Source organism: Erinaceus europaeus, chromosome 4, assembly GCF_950295315.1.
Source record: "Erinaceus europaeus chromosome 4, mEriEur2.1, whole genome shotgun sequence".
NCBI lineage: Eukaryota > Metazoa > Chordata > Mammalia > Eulipotyphla > Erinaceidae > Erinaceus > Erinaceus europaeus.
The window spans coordinates 34,670,097-34,691,767 of NC_080165.1; the positions used below are offsets into that span (position 1 = coordinate 34,670,097).

Consider the following 21,671-nt stretch of genomic DNA (forward strand, 5'->3'; position numbering starts at 1 on the left):
CTGGGTCCTCTGTCATCCTTCTTGGACCTGTATTCTCCCCACCCACCCACCCCAGGGTATTTTACTTTGGTGCGATATGCCAATTCCATTTCCCAGCTGACTTTTTAATTTTTTCTTTTCTAGATAGTTGGGGGTGGGGGGTGGAGAGACACTACAGCGCTGCCCTACTGCTAGTGAAGCTACCCTTTTGCATGCTGCTCTCATACAATAGCTGGGGGTTCAGACCTGAGTCCTCAAGGCTGCTAAAATGTACACTTTGCTAAGTGAGCTGTCTCTAGCCTCTCAACCTGCTTTTCCTTTTTTTTTAACCAGAGCACTGCTCAGCTCTGATTTATGGTGGTGTGTGTGTGGGGGGGGATTGAACCTGGGACTTTAGAGCCTCAGACATGAGAGTCTGTTTGCATAACCAGGATGCTATCTGTCCCACCCTCAACCTGCTTTCCTATATATTGTACACGATCGTTTCCCCACAAATTAAAACCTGAGGGCATTGTGGAGACATTAGATTTGGATGAATTACTTTATTGACATTTCTTTTCTCTCTGGCTCAAATAATGGTAGGCATGTTTACTAAAAGTGGTTTTGATCCAGAAATGTTGGCTGGGCAGAGAGTAAGGAAGCAGCTAGCAGCATTTCCTAAGGGTTTCATCTTTTGTACTACAGAGAAGGAGCCACTGTAAGAAAATTGGTTATTGTTTCAAACTAGAATTATTTGTAGTTTATGTTTTACTGCATATAGCAACTATGATTTTCTATTATTTGCTTGCTATTGTTATTATTATTTTTATTGAGGGAACTAATGCTTTATAGTGCAGTCACTGATATATGAGTACAATTTAATTATTCACTAGGACCTGACGGTTCTCATCTGCTCCTTTCTTCCCCCTCTTTCCTCCCCCCTCCTACCCCAGAGTCCTTTACTTTGATGCAATACACCATTATCATTATTGTCATCATCATCACAGCCTCACACATGCACGACTCTATTCCCCCAGTGTGATTTTTCCCATTTTTTTTTAAAGGTATATTTATTAAGTAATGAATCTGAGACACAGACTATCAGAGCATCACTTTGGCACACTTGGGCCCTCATGCTTGAGAGTCTGATGTTTAATCTTCTGTGCTGCCTCCCCAGGATGACTTTTTCCAGTGTTTAAAAAATTTTTTAGATAGAGAGAAATGGGGGAAAGAGAGGGAGGCAGACCACAGTACTGTTCTACTGTCAGTGGATCTTCCCCTGGTGCTGTGGAGCTCCTTTGTAGTACCAGGGCTTGAACCTATCACTTCATACATAAGATGTGTGTCCTACCTGGTGAGCTTCCTCCTAGCCCCAATTATTATAAAGAAAATAACAATTATTTTCTTTCTTTTTTTTATTATCTTTATTTGTTTATTGGATAGAGACAGCCAGAAATCGAAAGGGGAGGAGGTGATAGCAAGGAAGAGAGATACCTACAACACTGCTTCACCACTTAAAAAGCTTTCCCCCCTCAGGTGGGGGACCAGGGGCTTGAACCTGGACCCTTGTGCACTGTAATGTGTACTCAACCAAATGCACCAATAATTATTTTCTTTTTAAAAAATATTTATTTTCTCTTTTGTTGCCCTTGTTTTATTGTTGTAGTTATTGTTGTTGTTGTTGATGTCGTCATTGATAGATCGGACAGAGAAAAATGGAGAGAGGAGGGGAAGACAGAGAGGGGGAGAGAAAGATAGACACCTGCAGACCTACTTCACCGCCTGTGAACTGACTGCCCTGCAGGTGAGGATCGAACCGGGATCCTTAGACGGTCCTTGTGCTTGGCACCACCTGTGCTTAACCCGCTGCACTACCGCTGACTCCCAGTTATTTTCTTTATACAGTTTTATTTCTGAAAAAATGGGAGTAAGTGCCACATGGTGGCAGTATAACTTAAATTATCTATGTTCTAGTATAATGTTTCAGTTCTCTGTGTGTATTCAGAACAGTCAGCTGTCTTTCTCCAGACTTTAACAAATCTTTGTTCCTTTACTACCAAGACCTCATAAGCAGCAGTGATGATGAACATCAGCTTGGCTGTGTTGCTGGTTATGATTTATATTCTTTTCAGCAGCAAAGGAGGACCATGGAGCTGACGACATGTTCCCCATTAGAATAGAAGACATCCCTGTTAGTCAGTATTTATAAAGTACCTGTGGCATATATGACCCTGTACTTCAGTTTTAGCAAACTTTGTTCTTTGAGTGAATTAATTGCTTGGTTATTGAGTCCTGAGACTTATCAGTAAGGAATGCGTTTACTTACTACTAACAGTTTTCTGAGAAATAGTGGCTTTAACATGTGGTGGCTTTTCTGTTACAGTACTCAGAACCTTGGACTGATTGACAGCTCTAATCTCAGTTTTTGTACCCTCCTTTGAGAATGTTACTCTTAAGCATACAAGCCAGTTTTGAGAACTCCAACTAGACATCTGCATGAAGTGTTGCAAAAGGAAGGCCGGTGGCAAACAATTGGAAGTTTCTGTTATGGGCACGTGTTCAAACAGCATTTGAATGCTGACAACAAAACAGAAGAGAGTAGATTTAGAACTGAGTCACACCAGATATGTAAAAATGTAAGACAGTCTCTACTTTCAGGAAGTTTATAATTTAGGGAGAAGAAACAAAAGATTTGTACTGGTAGAATTGTGATAAAATAAGCACCTTGAGATTTCAGAGGAGAAATAATACCTAATAATTGAGAAGAAAGCTTTCATAGAGAGAAAGTGAATTGAATTAAATGAGAAAAAGCCCTAAAAATACAAGGCAGCCTAGAATTTCACTTGATAGTCTGATCTTTTAGTTTATTAGAATATTTGTTAGATTATTCCCCCATAGCATGAAATAAATCTATGTATATACAGTATGTTTTTAAATCATTTTGGACTGACTAGTTTCATGATTAATAAAAATACTGTTTTCTCATTTACTCTCAAATGTTCTCAAATTATGTGCTTAGTATAAATATTATGGCAACTGTACTACTAATAATACTTTTTAATTAGTTAGTTAATTAATTTTACTGCTCAGCTCTGGCCCATGGTGGTGCTGCAGATTAAACCTGGGAGCTTAGAGCCTCAGGCTTGAAAGTCCTTTACATAACCATTATGCTATTTCCCAACCCTGTTAAAACTATGAGCTTACTACTCAGCACTGGTTTAAGCACATTATATAAGGTCTTATTATTTATTTCAGTGGAAGAAAAACTACCTGTATATGTAATTTTATGGAGTGATACACAGTGGAAACCAGCTTTCATCAGAACTCAGTTTTATTCTTTGTTCTATCTTTTTTTTTTTTTTTTTTTTAGAAGTTTCAGCCTAGAAACAATAGGCACATACCAATAAGTAGATGTTAGTTTGTAGTCTTTATTTTGTGGTAGTTGTTAACATTATGCCTTAGTGGGAAAAAAAATCAAAACATACCAGATGGCAGTTTTAAGGCAGACTGTGACATTCTGTCTGTGTAGCACAATCATTCAGCCATTTGTTGTTTAAATTGTTGTTAATAAACTGTTGAAGAGATGAAGCCACAATATGTAACTTCCAATTTTTCCACTGCAAGAAGCAACCCTTTAAATAAATGGATCCTCATTTTGGTAGGTCATGGATATATTCAATTTGAGTGCAATTTTGAGGGGATTCTAGAACCCCCAAAGCCTATTAATTCTCTAAATGGAGCCCTAGATTATTCCACTCTGCTCTCATGTCTTTGAATTTGAATTGAGAGATATTCTTTTTATTTTTTTTTTTCTATCTTTATTTGACAGAGACAGCCAGAAATTGAGAGGAAGTAGGAGATATAGAGGGAGAGAGACAGAGAGACACCAGTAGCCCTTCATTACCACTTAGGAAGCTTTCATCCTGCAGGTGGGGACTTGGAGTTTGAACCCAGGTCCTTGAACGTTTTGACATGTGTGCCACCACCTGGCCCAAGAGATCAAATGCTTTTGCATCTTGATAAAGAAATTAATCTATCATAAGGAATGTAGTAATGTTATCAACTCTTGAGTCTTCCAAATTCCAGTGCCATCTGGAGAAAATGACAGCAGATGGGTTCTTTGTTTTGTTTTTCTTCTCAAACTGTCTGTAGCAATTAGGATAGCAATCCCCAACAGCATCTATAATAGGACCAAGAGACAAAGTACCTTCAAGTTACTATCACCTCAGACACTATGGGGGGCGGGTAGCAGAAGGTTTATAAAACCTGGAGTTCTAGAAGGCCTCAAATCACCAATTGACTTAGAAGAACTGGAGGGGGCTTTCTTAGAAACTGGGCAGGACTAGGAGAGAGAAGTTCAAAGAGAAACCTTTAGAGAATAGTAAGTAATCAAATTATTATTTTTAAGGCTGGTAAATATTCAAGTGTTTTTTGTTTGTTTGTTTTCTTCTGTTTTGTTTTTTACCAGAGCTTTGATCAACTCTGGATTACTGTGGTGTAGGAGATTGAACCTGTGATTTTTTTTTAATTTATTTTTTCCTTTATTGGGGGATTAATGTTTTACATTCGACCGTAAATACAATAGTTTGTACATGCACAACATTTCTCAGTTTTCCACATAACAGTAAATTCCCCACTAGGTCCTCTGTCATCCTTTTCTAGGACCTGTACTCTTCCGCACTGGAGCCTCAGGCATGGAAGTCTGTTTGCATAATCATTATAATATCTATTCAATCTCCCAATATTCAAGTGTTTTAATTTGCCTTCTAGTCAGCATTCTTCAAAGTAACTAGTTGATGAGGAGAAGTTTCTCTCTGTAGTTATCCCTGCTAATAAATGGAGATGAAATGGTACCACCAACTTGGTGCAAGGACATATCCCATCACTGGAATAATCTCTCTCTCTCCCTCGCTCACTATATATATTTATATATAGTCTTTCTCTGGTGCTTCACTGCTCTGAGATGACATTTTCAGATAAAGAGACAGAGAAGTGGGGGTTGTATTGTTAAATGGGAAACTGGGGAATGTTATGCATGTACAAACTATTGTATTTACTGTTGAATGTAAAACATTAATTCCCCAATAAAGAAATAAATTTAAAAAAAGAGAGAGACAGAGAAGGAAAGGAACCTGGCTCAAACCTTTGTCATGTACTTGGCAAAGCAAGCACTATCCAAGTAAGCTGTTTTGCAGTCTTGAAATATTCTTGCAAACAAAATCAAAATAAAACCCTGAATCTTATCAGGCCTTTAGTCCTAACTACTAATTCACAGGAAAGAGAAGAGACGCAGAAACATGTTAAATATCACCATGGGGATTCATTCAGTGAAGACAGACTTTGGGAAACTGCACAACAAATGACTCACTTTCTTCACCAAACTTCAGGGAAAAAGTGATGGAGGGGAAAATCTACAGATCAAAGAATATTGAGGAAACATGATCTGTGATCGATGGCAGTGTGACTCTTATTTAAATTTAGTTTTCAACATCAGGAAATACAACAGATCTTTTGTGAAACAGTGTGGAAGGAATCCAAAAGCTACCTGAGTGTTACTGAAGAATTATTGTGTGTGTAAGGAGGAGGTAGTCTTACTATAGCTTTAAAACAATATTTTATTGATGAGAGAGAGATACAGATACAGAAAGGAAGACATAAATCAGAACACTGGTCAGCTCTGTTTTATGGTGATGCTGGGGATTAAACCTGGGACCTCAGAACCTCAGAACCTCAGGCATGAAAGTCTTTTGCATAACAATTATGCTGTGTTCCCAGCCCCCCCACACACACACATTTTTTTTTTTAAGAGAAGTTTTAGTGATGCACATGGTTGAGCTACACATATCAGCATACAAAGACCTGGGCTCAAGGTCCTAGGTTCTACCTGCAGGGGGGAAGCTTCACTAGCAGTGATCCCTCTCTCCCTCTCTCCCTCTCTCCCTCCCACTTCCCTCTCAACTTGTCTCTGTTTCATTCCAAAATAAATAAGTAAAAATATGTTACAAAGAGAAGTCTTTATCCTCTAAAGATAACATGCTGAAATACTTGCAGCTGGAATGACCTACTACCTGGGGTTTGTTTCCAAGTATGTAGGGGTGTGGGTAGATGGTGTGTGGAGTCTTGTAGAGGGAGCAAAACCAGCCAGTAAAATGTGACGAGTATAAAAACACTTATTCTCTCCCAACTTCTGTGTAAGTTTCTACCAAGAAAAAAATAGAAATCTGATTAGAAATTCTAGCCATATATACTTCATGAAAATGGTTCAAAGCAAAACAAAAACTCTTATAACATAACTTATTATTTATTTATAGTAGAGTATACCACACTTATTAAAAAAAATTGTACCAGCTTTTAAGGTTACTAAGATATGACAGAGTTCTCGGGTGCACTCCGCCTAGTCCTCCCATTATTTGTGCCTTACACTGCCCTGCCCCACTGGGGCAGGAACGGCAGACTGGTATTGGTGCATTTCTACTGGTGAAAAGCCAGACATTATTTGGGTTTTATCAGTTTTTCCATCCCAGCCCTTTTTCTGTTTTGAGATTAAATTCAGGGTACCATATGGCACTTCATTGTTGTGTTTTTCCTCTTCTTTGGTCTGTGACAGTTTCTCAGTTTTTCTTTTTCTTTTTTTTATTTCCTTTCCTTTTCTTTTCTTTTTCTGTCTCTCTGTTTTCCTTTTCTTTATTGGGAGAATCAGTGGTTTATAGTTGACAGTAAAATATAGTAGCTTGTACATGTGTAACGTTTCTCAGTTTTCCACATAACATTCTTTTTTTTTTTTTTAATTTTTTATTTAAGAAAGCATAAGGTAGGAGGGGTACAACTCCACACAATTCCCACCACCCAATCCCCATAACCCACCCCCTCCATGGTAGCTTTCCCATTCTCTATCCCTCTGGGAGCATGGACCCAGGGTCGTTGAGGGTTGCAGAAGGTAGAAGGTCTGGCTTCTGTAATTGCTTCCCCGCTGAACATGGGCGTTGACTGGTCGGTCCATACCCCCAGTCTGCCTCTCTCTTTCCCTAGTAGGGTGTGTCTCTGGGGAAGCTGAGCTCCAGGACACGTTGGTGGGGGTCTTCAATCCAGGGAAGCCTAGCCAGCATCCTGGTGGCATCTGGAACCTGGTGATTGAAAAGAGAGTTAACATATGAAGCCAAACAATTTGTTGAGCAATCATGGATCCCAAGCTTGGAATAGTGGAGAGGAAGTGTTAGGGAGGTACTCACTGCAAACTCTAGTGTAGTCCTGCTTTCAGGTATATATTTTGCAGTAGTTTATGGATACGTGTGCACATAAGCTCTCTCTCACAGAAACTGGTGTATATCCACATAACATTCTAACCCCCTCCCCCACTCCCCATGTTTCTTTGCTTTTTACAATTTTGGCAGTGTGAATATTGGGTAGTCCTGGAATCCTTTTCCCACCCCACCCCCCAAATCTGGGTTTGGTTGATGTTCTCTAATATTAGATCAGAGCTATGGGCTTTGATGATGAGTGTGACAGAGCTAAAGAACTCTCCTGTCACTTCCTACTAGGGCATGTTTGCTATCACCGTGATGTCACTGGGGATGTCAGCTGTAATCCTCTCCCCAGAGCTCATATTTTCTCTACCCTACTCAGTTATTTAGAAGCAAGTTGTGAAGTTGAGCCCAAACTTCAGTGTGTGTTTGTTTGTGTGTGTGTGTGTGTGTATGTGTTTGTGGGTGGGGGCACTAAGTTCTGCTTTCTGAAGAGGAAATAGATCATGATCCCCCAAGAATGCTCCAAGGGTCAGTGATTCATTAGAAGGAACAGGACTCATCTGTGGCCAGACTGGTGACTGAATTTGTTATGGCCAAAGGTCACAGAACCAGACAGCAGAACAGGTGTACAGGAAAAGTTTCCAGAACATGTCCCCTGTGGCTACACAGGATGGCCTCATTTCCCAGACACAAGTGCGAGAACTCATAGGAAATGTTTGTAGGGCCATGCATCTTGGATTTTTTACTGGGGGCTGATGCACACATCAAAATTCATACTCCCAGATTTGCACAGTTGCTCTCTTTGATAGTGTATCTGCTTTGCCATGTGTGCGACCCCAGGTTCAAGCCTGGCCTCGACTGCACTGGAAGAAGCTTTGGTGTTATAATATCTCCCCTCCCAAGCCTGTCTTTGTTCGTCTGTCCGTCTTTCTCTCTCTCAGTAAGTAAAAAAGTTGGCCCAGAGCAATGAAGCCCTGGCAGTGACCAAAATAAATAAACAAACAAATAAATAATAAACTCATCCTCTCAGAATGAAGGAATGTCTTGTGTTGTAGAATTTTTTTGCCATGTAGGGAACAGTTCCCTCATCAGATGTCCAGCCATAGACAATAGCCATCCTTGTAGGCGTACACTGTCAACTCTTTTCTGCATGGGGAAATACATTTATATAATAGTACCTGTAACATGCTTTTCTTTTAGAGAAGAGAATTCAGCAAGACAAAAACAAAACAAAAAAACAAAAACAAAACAAAAAAAAAAACAGCGCATCATAGAAACTAGGGGACTGGAGAGTTAGTTCACCAGGCATGGAATGGGTTTTATCTTTTTTACATCCAGGTTTGAGCCCGGGCACCACATGGCTCAGGAACTAAGGGAAGCTCTCGTGTTTGTTGTCTGTCTTGCTGTCTGAATGCAAGAACGGCCTTAAAATGGTAAATTCACTCCTGGCTCCACAGAAAGAAAGAAAGAAAGAAAGAAAGAAAGAAAGAAAGAAAGAAAGAAAGAAAGAAAGAAAGAAAGAAAGAAAGAGAGAGAGAGAGAGAGAGAGAGAGAGAAAGAAAGAAAAGTTGTAGTATGATAAGGACAACAAAACTAAATTTAAAATCAGACCCTGCATGTCTAATTTTATTGCTTTATAGAGTGAAATATATAGCAACCTCGCCATGCTTCTTGTTCTTTTGGTATTTTTCCTACCCATTTGAAAACATTGCTATAGAAATAGTTGCATATTGCAACTTTTGAAACATGTCATCATAATAAATGTCTCCATGTTGTGATCTTATTTGTTACCAACTTAGAAAAGACTGTAAATTTCAGTAATAATTTACCACTTAACATTCAAAATCTGGATGGAAGTCTCAGGAAGTAATGACTAGAGCTTAAGGCACAGTTTATACTAGTCCTTTATTTTCTTTTAACAGGAAAAACGTGGTCTTCGAGAAATGCGCGTTCTTGAGAATCTGAAGAATATGATCCATGAGGCAAATGAACATACACTTCCCAGATGTAGAGAAACAGTGCAGGGCAGCTTGAGCCCAGTTCTCCGGAGATGTAAGACAGTGGTTGTTTTATCCTGCTACCTGTCACATGAATACTCTGCTACCATGTGTTTCCATGGGTGTTGGTGGGAGGTACTGGGAGAATTCTTGTCCGGCGTACAGAGAAGGATAACTCTGCATGAGAGAAGATCTGAGGAGGAAAGCATGTGACCATTGGTAATAAGAGCATTCTTGCAGGGTTATCTGGGTTCATAAAGCAATCCTTTTAGGATAAGAGAAAGTAAAATTATTTTTACCAAAAAGTTTTATCCATTAGAAAAAGTTTGATGACCAGGAAAAAAAAAAGTAAAATCAAGTTTCTTTTTCGACAGGACAGTGGAGTTTTACTTTCTCTGGAAAGGTAATCCTGTCAAATGCTTGTATTTTTTCATATATATATATATATATATATATATATATATATATATATATTTTTTTTTTTAATAAGCAAAATATTTTTAAGATTTAATTATTTTATGAAGAAGAGAGAGATATCAGAGCGTGATTAAGCTCTAGTATACATGCCAGGGAATCAAACCTGGGAACTTTTAAATGCAAGGCCTTTGGTCTGCTTGCTTCACAGGCCATTTTTTTTTTTTTTACTTTTTAAAAAATTTCACTAGTGACTTAAAATTGATGTACAAGATTCTAAGATAACAGGGGTATAATTCACCAGAGTTCTGTGTCCCCATTCCCTTTATCGGAAGTTCAGTTGTGAAGAAAGGGAATGTTTGGTGTGGTCACTAGATTTTCTTAGGCTTTAGAAAAGCGGATTTCATTGTAGAAAGTAAAACATTTTTCATTGTGTGGCTAATTCAAAAGTAAATATTTCAAAGAGACTAAAGTTTCTAAAAATGGATACTCTTATGTAAGTACAGAGAAAATCCCGATAAAGAACAAAAATGTGTCTTTGTCAGTTGCACTCCAATTAAAAGCTTACAGAACATTTGCTGCTATGTAAGTGTAGTAGTCCTACAGCTCTTAAACTAAGCAGACAATTATCTTAAAAATGATGAAATACCCCAAAACTACAAAGTGGTTTTTTTGTTTTGTTTTGTTTTGTTTTTTAATTATGTTCAGAGCCAGGAAAAAAATCTACCAGGAAATGATAGAACCATTGCTTAGGAAAAATGATGTAATATTAACATTCCACAGAAAGAAGACAGATCTAATCAGTTCTTATTCTGTTTTCATCTCTGTTAGAACAAATAATGTTAGAGAACTTAATTTTCAGTATTAAAATATTATCTTTGATATAGTTACATTGAGTGGTTTACTGTTAAAATCATGGCTTTTAAAAACAGAAATCTCCCTCCCCCACACCTTTATATCAGATTCTCTCAGGAAGAGTCCAGCATTTTTCTGAAAGAGATATCACAGTCCTGATCCTTTGTTGAATGTGTGACCTGACTGGGACCAGCTTGGGTGGGATGGGAAGGTCTCACTGTACAGCCTGAGATAAAGTTCTAAGTGCATGATGCTGTGGTGGGTGCACACATACCCTTGAAGGAATGTTCAGTCAGGGAAAACTGGATAGAGGACAATTCATCCAGAAGAAAACCTAGAACTGGGCTTCTGAAGCAAGTCAAACTTCTTATAGAGGAGAAGAGTAGGGGAGGTACTTTCAGCAGATGAGTTCACTCGGCAAAATCTTGTAACACCACCCACATCTTGACTATTCATTCACCCAGTGTGATGAGCTGCTCTCAGGGGTTTTATTAGTAATATTCAGGTCAACTCTGAAGCATAACATCTACTTGTGTGATTTCATTTTGTTCTCATGCCAGCCTTGAAGTCCTAAGTTGTTTGACTCATTTTACAAATGAAATTAAGGTGTGAGAGCTGGGCAGCATCAATAGCATCCCTGGTTACGTTGCAAATGTCCAATAAGCTTTTAACAAGAGAACTAAGAAGTAACCACACTGCCCAATACAATTTCATGACAAATACATGCTCAGGGCTGGGCTTAATGGGCTAAGACAGACTGAACCAACACACCAGCAACCAATTAGGTAACAATGTCTGTGGACAGAAATGAAATGGATCCAGTGAACAAAAGTTTTCATGTAAATTCATTGAAACCAGCGTTATGATTAAACCACAAGAGTGTTGAGGCTGAGAGTCAAGACCTCAAATTGGAGTCAAGTCAGGTTTACTTTACATCCTGCTTTCTTTTTTTTTTTTAATTTTATTTATTCCCTTTTGTTCCCATTGTTGTTTTATTATTGTTGTTGTTGTTGGATAGGACAGAGAGAAATGGAGAGAGGAGAGAAAGACAGAGATGGGGAGAGAAAGATAGACACCCGCAGACCTGCTTCACCGCTTGTGAAGACTCCTCGGCAGTTGGGGAGCAGGGGCCTCAAACTGGGATCCTTACGTTGGTCCTTGCACTTTGCACACTTAACCTGCTGTGCTACCTCCCGACTCCCACATCCTGCTTTCTGTCCTGACTAGTCCAGTCACCCTTTAAATGACACTGCACGTCTCTGCCTCAATGATTACAGATGCCAACATCTCAAAATGGGAGATGAGCCTCTCCTAATTGAATTAACACCTGGGAGGTACTTAGCACAGGTCTCGGCATATTACTTGCAAGTTAGGTTCACTAGCACGGGAAATGACTTGCAAACAGTGCAAACAATTTGAATCTGGGAGGGGCAGTTAGAGAGTCAGAGAACCACTACAGAGATACTCACACGGTGGTGATGATACATTTATTAGGTGTTTTGCATCTTTTAGAGAATTCTGCGATCCTGCTGACAGCATGGCAGAGCTAGTACTTGAGTGTCTTGAGTCTGCTACTCAATGTTCAGGAAATGATGATGGTTCCAGTGACAGCATCCTGAGTATAATGGCAAAACATTTTTTCCCCTTCTAGTTACTCACCAAGAACAAAGTGTTATCAGGTTTCTTTCTGTGTCTAGTTTTTTGAAATCTGAAATAATGGAATTTTTTTTTTCCAGGTGAGTCTCTCTTTGATTAAGGATTGCTGAGTGAAAATCTGTTGTCTGTTTTATTTCAGTGCAAACAGCCACTAATTCAGTCTGTAGACTCCAACAGAGGGAGCAGGAACGAAGAAAGGTGAATGTAGATCATTTGACTAATGGGCTCCTAACTCCTGGGCTTTGGTATCGTCACATTATTAATGGTGAATTTTGACTTAAAAAATGCTCAGAATTTATTTTCTTTTATGGTGTGATTTAAAAGCTTTAAAAATGGCTACTTGGTGGGAGATGTCTTGATTTTAGTATGAATATTTTATGATTCAAATTGCAGACCTTTTTTTCCCTTTTTAGTATTTCTAAGGGTTCTCCCACCCAGAAAGTGTTATTTGTCTCGTGGTGGGGAGAAAATATAGTACTTTTACACAGAATAAAAATGCTCACAGGATTGGAAATATAAATCCTCTGAACCTGAAATATTAAGTATATTATGTATATTTCTTGTAGAAAGGGAAACATTCATGTCTGTGGATAGATTATTTAATGAATAATCAAAGGAGCATGTGAACCACTGACAGGCTAGTGCTCTGCTTATTTGAATTATATCTTAACTAAAGTCAGATGTGGATTGCCAAAATCCTGCCAACAGCACAAAAATTCAAGTTTCTGTGATAATTAGGTGTTTTCACTTACAATTTTCAGTGTTTTTTTTATACCTTACTCATTTTTCTAAACTAATAAAGATACACTTACTGAAAAGTGTTGAATATACTGTCACACTGAAAATAGGGCCTTTTTGCATGTCAGTTTTGCTCTTGCCATTTCTCTAGTACATTCACAATAACAGTTCAGATCTAACACTGTAGAAAAATCTAATGGAAGCAACCTTGCCAAGGTTTAAGTAACTCTTAAACACCCTCGTAACTCTTAAATTTTGATTTAAAAAAAATGTAAAAATGGAACAATTTGATGACTCAGGCTTTATTGAGTCACAGAATTAACAGTTAAGCCTGTGGGGAGGCTGCTTGAGAGGAGAGTGCTGGTCAGAATGGGTTCCAGCAGTCCTGGAAATACTGGAGGTGGGAGGTTGGGGGGGCGTGCTTGATGGACATGCTGGGCTTAATGGCAGATATATTTCAGCCTTCCGCTTTGTTAGATGGACCATGGGGAAAGAAAGAAAGAAAGAAAGAAAGAAAGAAAGAGAGAAAGAGAGAAAGAAAGAAAGAAAGAAAGAAAGAAAGAAAGAAAGAAAGAAAGAAAGAAAGAAAGAAAGAAAGAAAGAAAGAGGAAGGGAGGGAGGGAGGGAGGGAGGGAGGGAGGAAGAAAGAAAGATAGATAGATTGTAGCGTAAGTTTAGAACAAGTGTTCGGGGAGTCGAGCGGTAGCGCGGTGGGTTAAGCGCATGTGGCGCAAATCGCAAGGACTGGCGGTTTAACCCCTGGGCTCCCCACCTCCAAGGGAGTCGCTTCACAGGCGGTGAAGCAGGTCTGCAGGTGTCTATCTTTCTCTCCCCTTCTCCGTCTTCCCCTCCCCTCTCCATTTCTCTCTGTCCTATCCAACAAAGATGACATCAATAACAACAACAATAATAACTACAATAAAACAAGGGCAACAAAAGGGAAAATAAATAAATATAAAAAACAACAAGTGTTTGAAGTTAATATTCTCAGAAACTGAAAGTCTAGAACAGGAGTCCCAGACCATTAATAGTAATATACTTTAGGATAAAGAAAAAGCTGTGATTGATTAAAAAAAAACATAGGAAATTGATCGAAGGAATAGTTTATTAGGGAGAAGGGAGCAGTGAAGCTCAACCTTGATCCTATGATAGAAGGTGGGAAGAAAGATGGTATGGACGGGAGTGTGGTATAAGCAAGGCAGATGTGAGGGCTCATCAGAATTGGGGGAGTAGAGAAGAGTGCATCTTAAGTGGATCCTTCTGGGCATGATTATGGAAAATCCTGAATGCTATAATCAGCAATATGCGATGTGGGGCACTGGAGCTCATATTTTGTTGAGAAACAGGCTCTGATGGAATACTGGCTGTTACTGTTGGTAACACACCAACTCCTGGCTTTCAAAATGAAAACTAAAAAGTGGATATTCTGTGCATCGAGTTGACACTGTAGCAGACTGCTTTGTGACTGAAGCAGATTCATGTCAGTGTCTACTTACATGTCCTTGTCACACACTCACAGTTTCTTTGTTTTTTTTTTCCTTTCTTCTCTCCTCCTCCTTCTGGTTTTATTTCCTCCTCATCTCCCTGGATAGCTTTTATTACTTAAAACTTTTTTTTTCCATTTTAGTGTATTAATCATGTATAAGTGGAAAAAGATCTATGATACTTAAAAACAAAACAACCAAACAAAAAACCTGGACATTTATTGTTTCTTGGAGTTCCTTTTATGAGCTAGCTGTTAGCCCTTGAACAGGTCCTCAACATTCAGATTTCCCGAAAACTAAATCCCTGCTATACTTACTTGACAGTTTGCTATTCTCCTTACTTGAGAAACCACATTATAAAGTATATGTGGATAAGCTTTGTAGATTGCATCTTTCTCTCCACACATAAAGCAGCCTCTGCATCTGTTTAAAAGAACCCTGCTTGGTCCATTACAGTTGGTGAAGTATTGCGGAGATCTGCCCATTTATGACTATCTAAAAGATTCAGCATCTTAAGTTACAAAATAAAATGACACAGTTCTTAACATATATTAGTCCAAGTATATTTTATTGACATTATACTTTTCAAGTGTTACTGTGATATTTTTATGGATTCCAAATCCAAATTTAATGTTTTTTTATGCTCCACCAGGCAATAAAACCAGCACTTCATACATGCACAACAGCACTGTTTACAGCCTCCCTGGGCCTTTTTTTTTATTTCTTTATTTTAAAAAGACAGGAGAGAGGAGATGATAAACAGAGTACAAGCACCCGCAGCACTGCCTCGTTTTCCGTGGAGCTCTCCTTTAAGTGTTCGTGGTGTTCTCACGTGGTACCAGGGTTTGAACTCAGGGCGTCACCCATCACGTGGTGTGTGTGCTCTGCTAGGTGGGCTCTCTCCTGGCTCCAAAATGAGTATTTTAGAGTAGACAGATACTTGTGTGACCAAGAATAGTAGGTATAAAGTCTATGAGACCTACATGCAGTCACCTTGGTTTTTCTTTAGGGGAATAACTTAACAAAATAGACCAGCCAAAAGTCATACAAAAATTCATTTTTTCACAGAATTAAAAGAAAAGTAGAATTCTTTATATTCTTATAGGCCAAAAAGCCATTCTTTCTTCTTTCTATTTTGACACTTATCTAGTTAACAGGACACTGGAAATATGGATCTTTAAGGACTTTTTTTTTCCTGCTGTCATAGTTGACTTTTGCTGAAACTTTGGCATGACAGAAAATTTTAATTACATGTTAAAGAGGTAAAATTTCATCATCACCTGGAAGCAATTTTCAAAGCAAATTGATCTCTAGCTGTATGTTACAATGTCATATTAATATCTGTCTTTCATTATACTGTTGACTACATTTTGTATATTTGAATGGCTCTCAGAGCAAAGATGGGAGTTATAATGGAATAAAAAGTTGATTGCTATTAATCTCTAATTCTTTTATGTCAAGACAATGTGTGGATTTCTGTGGGAAGTAAGTTATGATAAACGTCATTCTCCAAATCACACTTCCCACAATTGATATCTAAAAGTACGTGGAGAAGAACAATAAATGCACATTTTCCAGCAATGTGACATATGTCTTCAAAACTCCCACTAATACGAAGTTGTATTTTGGGCACTAGAAATAAAAGTATTGAACTGAGAATACAATTAGCTTATAAAACTCACTGACTCTTAAAAAGATATTATCAAGGAGATGAACTGGTCAATACTGTCACTAGCTTAAACTTCGTATAATATACAAATCAACTTTAAAGCCTTTTGTCAACCAGATTAGAATTAAAAGCAAACATAGATCATTTGACTCATCCTCTCCACAGATAATTACTATATTTTGTTATACCCTGTATGAGTTTTTTCTTATGTGGTCAATGAGATAGTATGACCTATGTATTATTCTTGCTAGAGTTTGAAATTACAAAGTAAAATTCTATATACAGTTATTATTGGCAGTTGCTATTTTGACAATTTGCACCAAAGTCAGGAGGCAGTGAAAGGGAGAGGGCAGAGGACATAGCATGTGAAAGGGAGAAACATTGACAATAACTTATTGCAGTTTCCACAGAAGAGTCCTTGTCAGGCAGAATACATGGAGTAATTTTAGCAGGCTTTGGGAGTAGCAGCTACTACTGGTTTTCTTTTAACTTGGTCCAGAATGTGGGAGCCAACAAAAAAGAGATGTTTGGAATATAGTTTCTGTATTAGTTGCATGTGTATAAAAAGCACACTTATTGGGGAACCATTTACTATCTTGATATAGGCTAGCCCCGGGAGAACTAATTTCAGTAGTGCTCAAAATTCCCCAGAAGTCAATGGTCATGAGCATGTGGCTCACTAGCCAAGGAAGCTATTTGCCAGCCCTGCAAAATAACTTCATTTTGTTATAAAAGAAATTATACAAGTATGAAACAAATGCAAAAGGGTGTCCACCAAACTTAGTAGGAAAAAGTATAGCAGGGAAAAAGTTTTGTGTGTCTGTGGAGGTGATATCAGAATGTACTTTCTAATTTGTTCCTGAGAGCATGTGATACTTACTACTTTAATTAAAATTAAGAAAAATGTAAATACTAAAGAAATCACTGAGCCATGTGATACTTTCACTTTCAGTCTTGGTATGTTCTTGGAAATTGTTCACCAAAAACATGAACCACCACCATAAACATGAATTGTACTCAGTAATAATGTGCTCCTCCCACCTTTTTTTTAATTATTAAAAGGTTTCTTTTTCATTTCTCAGTTTTCTAAATATCTACTTTTAAGCATATAATTTAAAAGTGAAACATAAAATAAAAATTAGAAGCTATACTGCTACTCAAAACTGTTCACAGTGGTAGTGGTGTAGTTTGAGAATAACTATAGTGAGATGTGATGGTTGTTTTTCTCAGACCTGTTTTCATTAGAAAAACCCTTATGTCAGACTAAGTCTTATGTAGAACCCTATTAGTTAAAGATGAAAGAATAACTGTGTTGAAGCACTAAGGCTAATGGCTGTTATAGTCTATGGTTAGCTCTGTACTTACAAAATTCCTTTTCTTTCCAAAGTTCTTTTTAGATGTAAACAAATGCACTGTCATGTTAACTGAATCTTTGAACTTCATAATTGCTTGTTTGTGAACTAGAATGCCTGTTGATGTTAGAATGGTTTCAGTGCCATGGAGAAAGTGTTCTTCTGTCCCTCCATGAGAGGATAATTTTTATTGTTTCTGATGAAACCACAGTCCTGTTCTATTGAGTGGCCACTGATAGGACTACTTGTCCTTTCAGTTTGAATAGATTAAGGTTTTTCTCAGTATGTGTAAGTAGAACATCCTTGTTTGGATAATTGAGTAGGTTGCATTTGGGGGTCATGTTAGCACTAAAAAATGTTTCCCTATAATTCAGTGATAATAAGATTCTCAGACCCCATTATCTTAAGGTAACCTTTACTCTGATTGTATGACAATACATACAACTTTCTCTTGAGTGATATGAAAAATTCAATCAAAGAAATATACATATATATATATATATATATATATATATATATATATTACACACAACCCTATTTCACGTGACTAAAAATCTTAGAAAGTGGTCGGAGGAGATAGCATAATGGTTATGCAAATAGACTTTCGTGCCTGAGGCTCCAAAGTCCCAGGTTCAGTCCCCCACACTACCATAAGCCAGAGCTGAGCAGTGCTCTGGTGTTTCTCACTGTCTCTCTCTCCCTCTGCATCTCTCTCTCAAAAAAAAAAAAATCTTAGAAAGTGAATTGTTTGGGAATTACCACAAAGCTGAAGTTTTTCTATTCTTGAAGTACAGTACACTTTATAATTTTATTTTGGATGGAAATCTTCAAAAATGTATTCCATGCTAGTTTGATTTTTTAGGGACACTCTATTAAGTGTTGCGTGCATATTATCTATTTTGAGTTAGAGGTTATTGAGAATCTGCCATTTCTACATTGTGGTGATTATAGTGATGTCCTAAGAGTGATTTTCTTCTCCAAGTGCCCTTAGATACTGCATGGTTTAGTTTTTGCGTCTGTCCTCTCCATTACTGTAAAGCTGATGCCTGTCACTTCTTCCTTTCTCATTTGTCAGCATTTTCTCTAATTTGTTATTTTAATTTGATTGATTGTGTAGAGACAAAAATTGAAAATGAATGGGAAGATAGGGGAGAGAGACAGACACCTGTAGCACTGCTTCACCACTTATGATACTTCCCCCGGCAGTTAGGGACTGGGACTTGAACCCATGTCCTGGAACACTGTAACATGCACTCAGCTGGCTGCACTACCATAGGCTCCCAAACTTGTGATTTTCAGTATGTTATAGTTTTGGGAAACAGCTAAGTTAGAATTGTTTACACAACAAGGCAAATAGATTCAGAATCAGAATTTTTCATGAATATCTCAGAATTTGCAAATGGAATGTGAGTGTTTTTTTCATGACTTACAGGTCTTACCATATTGTTCCCCACTAAGTTTCAGATGGATATTATTTCCACATAACTGAGTTTTACTTATTGTGAAGACTGCAGTATTCTCAATACATGAATGAGTAAGATGCCTCTCCTTTTTCTCCTTTACTAATTGTGGTGAATAATGCAATATAGCATAGCTGTTACTATGGTGGGAGACTAAGAAAAATAGATGGGAGGAGGCACAGTAGTTGTAAGAACATACAAGAACTAAGAGAACTGGATTTTCAGTTGTATTAGTGGGGGATAGTCATTCACCTTTCCTCACCTAAACAGTGAGGCCAAGGGTAATGAGTCCTATGTAGAAAAGCTACTTGGATGTGTATATCTTTAGCCTTAACATTTTGAAACTATAGATACTGATATTTGGTAGTGTTTTAAGAGTTTTTCTTTAGTCAAATTATAAGTCATGGAATCATCAAGGAGAATGTATTAAATATGGGGAAGGGAAGAAGAAACTAATAAGAATCTGCTGCTCAATTTAAAGAACAAAAGACTAAAACTGGAGAGGATAAAGAGCAGTGTGATCTGCCTTCTATTTAGATTCTTGGCTTATGGTTTGACTAATAATAATATTTGCCTTTTCCTAAGCACCCCAGGCACTGAGCTAGGAACTTGAAATGTGTAACCTCTGGTCTTCATAAATATTATTTATGAATGGAAAGTATTATTATCCACATTTTATAGTTAAGGAAATTTTAGCTTCTAAGGTTCATGCAGCTGGTAGCAAGTGAACCAGAATGTAAAGTAAGGTTTCTGTGCTTCTGCAATCTTCATTTTCTCCACTAGCTGCCTAGATAAAATGCAGCCTGAGGAGGACAGCTAGGGCAGTTGCCTTGACAGCCACCGTAGATCAGCCAAGCCAAGGGGGAAGGAAAAGAGATGATCTCTTACTGTCTTTTCTTTTAGTATATTCTTATTCTAACATGCATGCTTAGTGTTTTCTATATTTGCTAAAAAGGAAAAAAAACAATCAGCTTCTAGATCAAACAGTTAACATCTTGATGTAGTCAGTTCAGTCTATGGTTTTACTCTCAGAATAGAATTGTGTTTGGAGAAGCTCCACTAAAAGTTTAATGAAGTTTTCATGTTTTGAACATCTTTGGAGAATTGCAGTCTGTAAGGCCAGAAAGTAAAACATAATGTTTTGAATTTTTTCATTTGTTTCTCACTGTTAATTGGTTCAACATCCTGCTCTCTAACCTTCCTGCCCAATCCTGTCATACTCAAGTTCTACGAGACATTTTTTAGGGGGTATCTGCTGTAACTCAGGCTTGAGACTCACTTGAACCTCTTTTCACTTGAAAAGCCTGTAATTTTTGTTCTTATCATGAAAGGGACCTTTAGCTACCACTGAAAAACTCCCACTGCAAAGATCAGACTTGTACTTTGTCATAGGAAAGACTTAAGTTCTGTTTCAGAAAGTCCCAACTTTGAATCTCCAACTTAACAGCTGAGTGACCATGGAGAAGTTAATTTAATGACCTAAAACCTTAATGTCTTCATTTCTCTTTCTTTCTTTCTTTCTTTCTTTCTTTCTTTCTTTCTTTCTTTCTTTCTTTCTTTCTTTCTTCCTTCCTTCCTTCCTTCCTTCCTTTCTTTCTTTTTTTTTTTTTTACTAGAGCACTGCTTAGCTCTGGTTCATGGTGGTGGTGCGGGGGATTGATCCTAGGCCTTGGAAGCCTCAGGCATGAGAGTCTCTTTGTATAACCATTATGCTATCTACCCTCGCCCCTAATGTCTTCATTTCTAAAATGAGAATAAGAGAGGTCTTTAGTAAAAGAGATGCAAAGCAGCCATCTGGAATATGCATTTCAAGGATACTCATAACCTGTGGGCCAACCCATTTCTTTATCCTTCTTTTACATCATGGTCCAGGAGAGAGAAAACAGAACACCAAGAACATTATGCACCTCAAAAACACCACATACTACTGTTGGGTCATCCGACTTCTGGCATCTGAGTACATACCAGACTTTTGTGTGTGTGTTTTTAATTAAAAAAAAATTTTATAGCTCTGGATTAACGTGCTGAACTAGTAATGACTTTACGTGCTTTGTAGGGCTTTTTTTCTTTCTTTCTTTCTTTTCTTTTTCTTTCTTTCCTTTTTTTTTTTTTTTTTTATATAAAGGAAACACTGACAAAACCATAGGATGAGAGGGATACAACTCCACACAGTTCCCACCACCAGAACTCTGTATCCCATCCCCTCCCCTGATAGCTTTCCTATTCTTGATCCCTCTGGGAGTATGGACCCAAGGTCATTATGGGATGCAGAAGGTGGAAGGTCTGGCTTCTGAAATTGCTTCCCTGCTGAACATGGACGTTGACAGGTTGATCCGCACGCCCAGCCTGTCTCTCTTTCCCTAGAGTGACAGGGCTCTCGTGAATTGGGGCTCCAGGACACATTGGTGGGGTTGTCTGTCCAGGGAAGTCTGGTTGGCATCATGGTATCATATGGAACCTGGTGGCTGAAAAGAGAATTGACACATAAAGCCAAACAAGTTGTTGACTAATCATGAACCTAAAGGCTGGAATAGTGCAGGTGAAGAGTTGGGGGATCTCCGTTTTGTAGATAGCCAGTAGGCATATTTTAGTTATATTCCAAAGGGCCCGTGACTATATTAGTTTTTTGTTGTTTTTTCCTCTGAGCCTGAAACCTGATATGTAGGTGAATCCAAGTTATTGTCTGGGGAAATGATGTCATGGCTGGAAAAAGGACCAGGATCAGGGAAGAAAGTAGCTCCCAAATTTGGGAAAGGTTTATGAGTATTATTGTTGACTGTAAGGTGATCATTGGCTTGTACTGTGGTCTTATTGTTAATCTGTTTTTTCATCTTTACTGGTGTA

General features: G+C 38.1%; 1 protein-coding gene across 5 annotated transcripts in view; it reads left to right on the forward strand.

The window, feature by feature from the left end:
• The window catches only part of BLOC1S5 (biogenesis of lysosomal organelles complex 1 subunit 5), a 33,171-nt gene that overhangs the window by 7,029 nt on the left and 4,471 nt on the right, over positions 1–21,671 (forward strand). For 2 of the 5 annotated variants that reach the window (XM_060189193.1, XM_007524257.3), the window contains exons 3-4: positions 9,125–9,254; positions 12,264–12,322. In XM_060189193.1, coding sequence (XP_060045176.1) covers positions 9,125–9,254; positions 12,264–12,322 — 189 coding nt within the window. Of the gene's footprint in view, positions 1–1,612; positions 1,763–9,124; positions 9,255–12,263; positions 12,323–21,671 lie in introns of those variants that run through there. The other 3 variants (XM_060189194.1, XM_060189195.1, XM_060189192.1) reach the window with 2 other exon arrangements.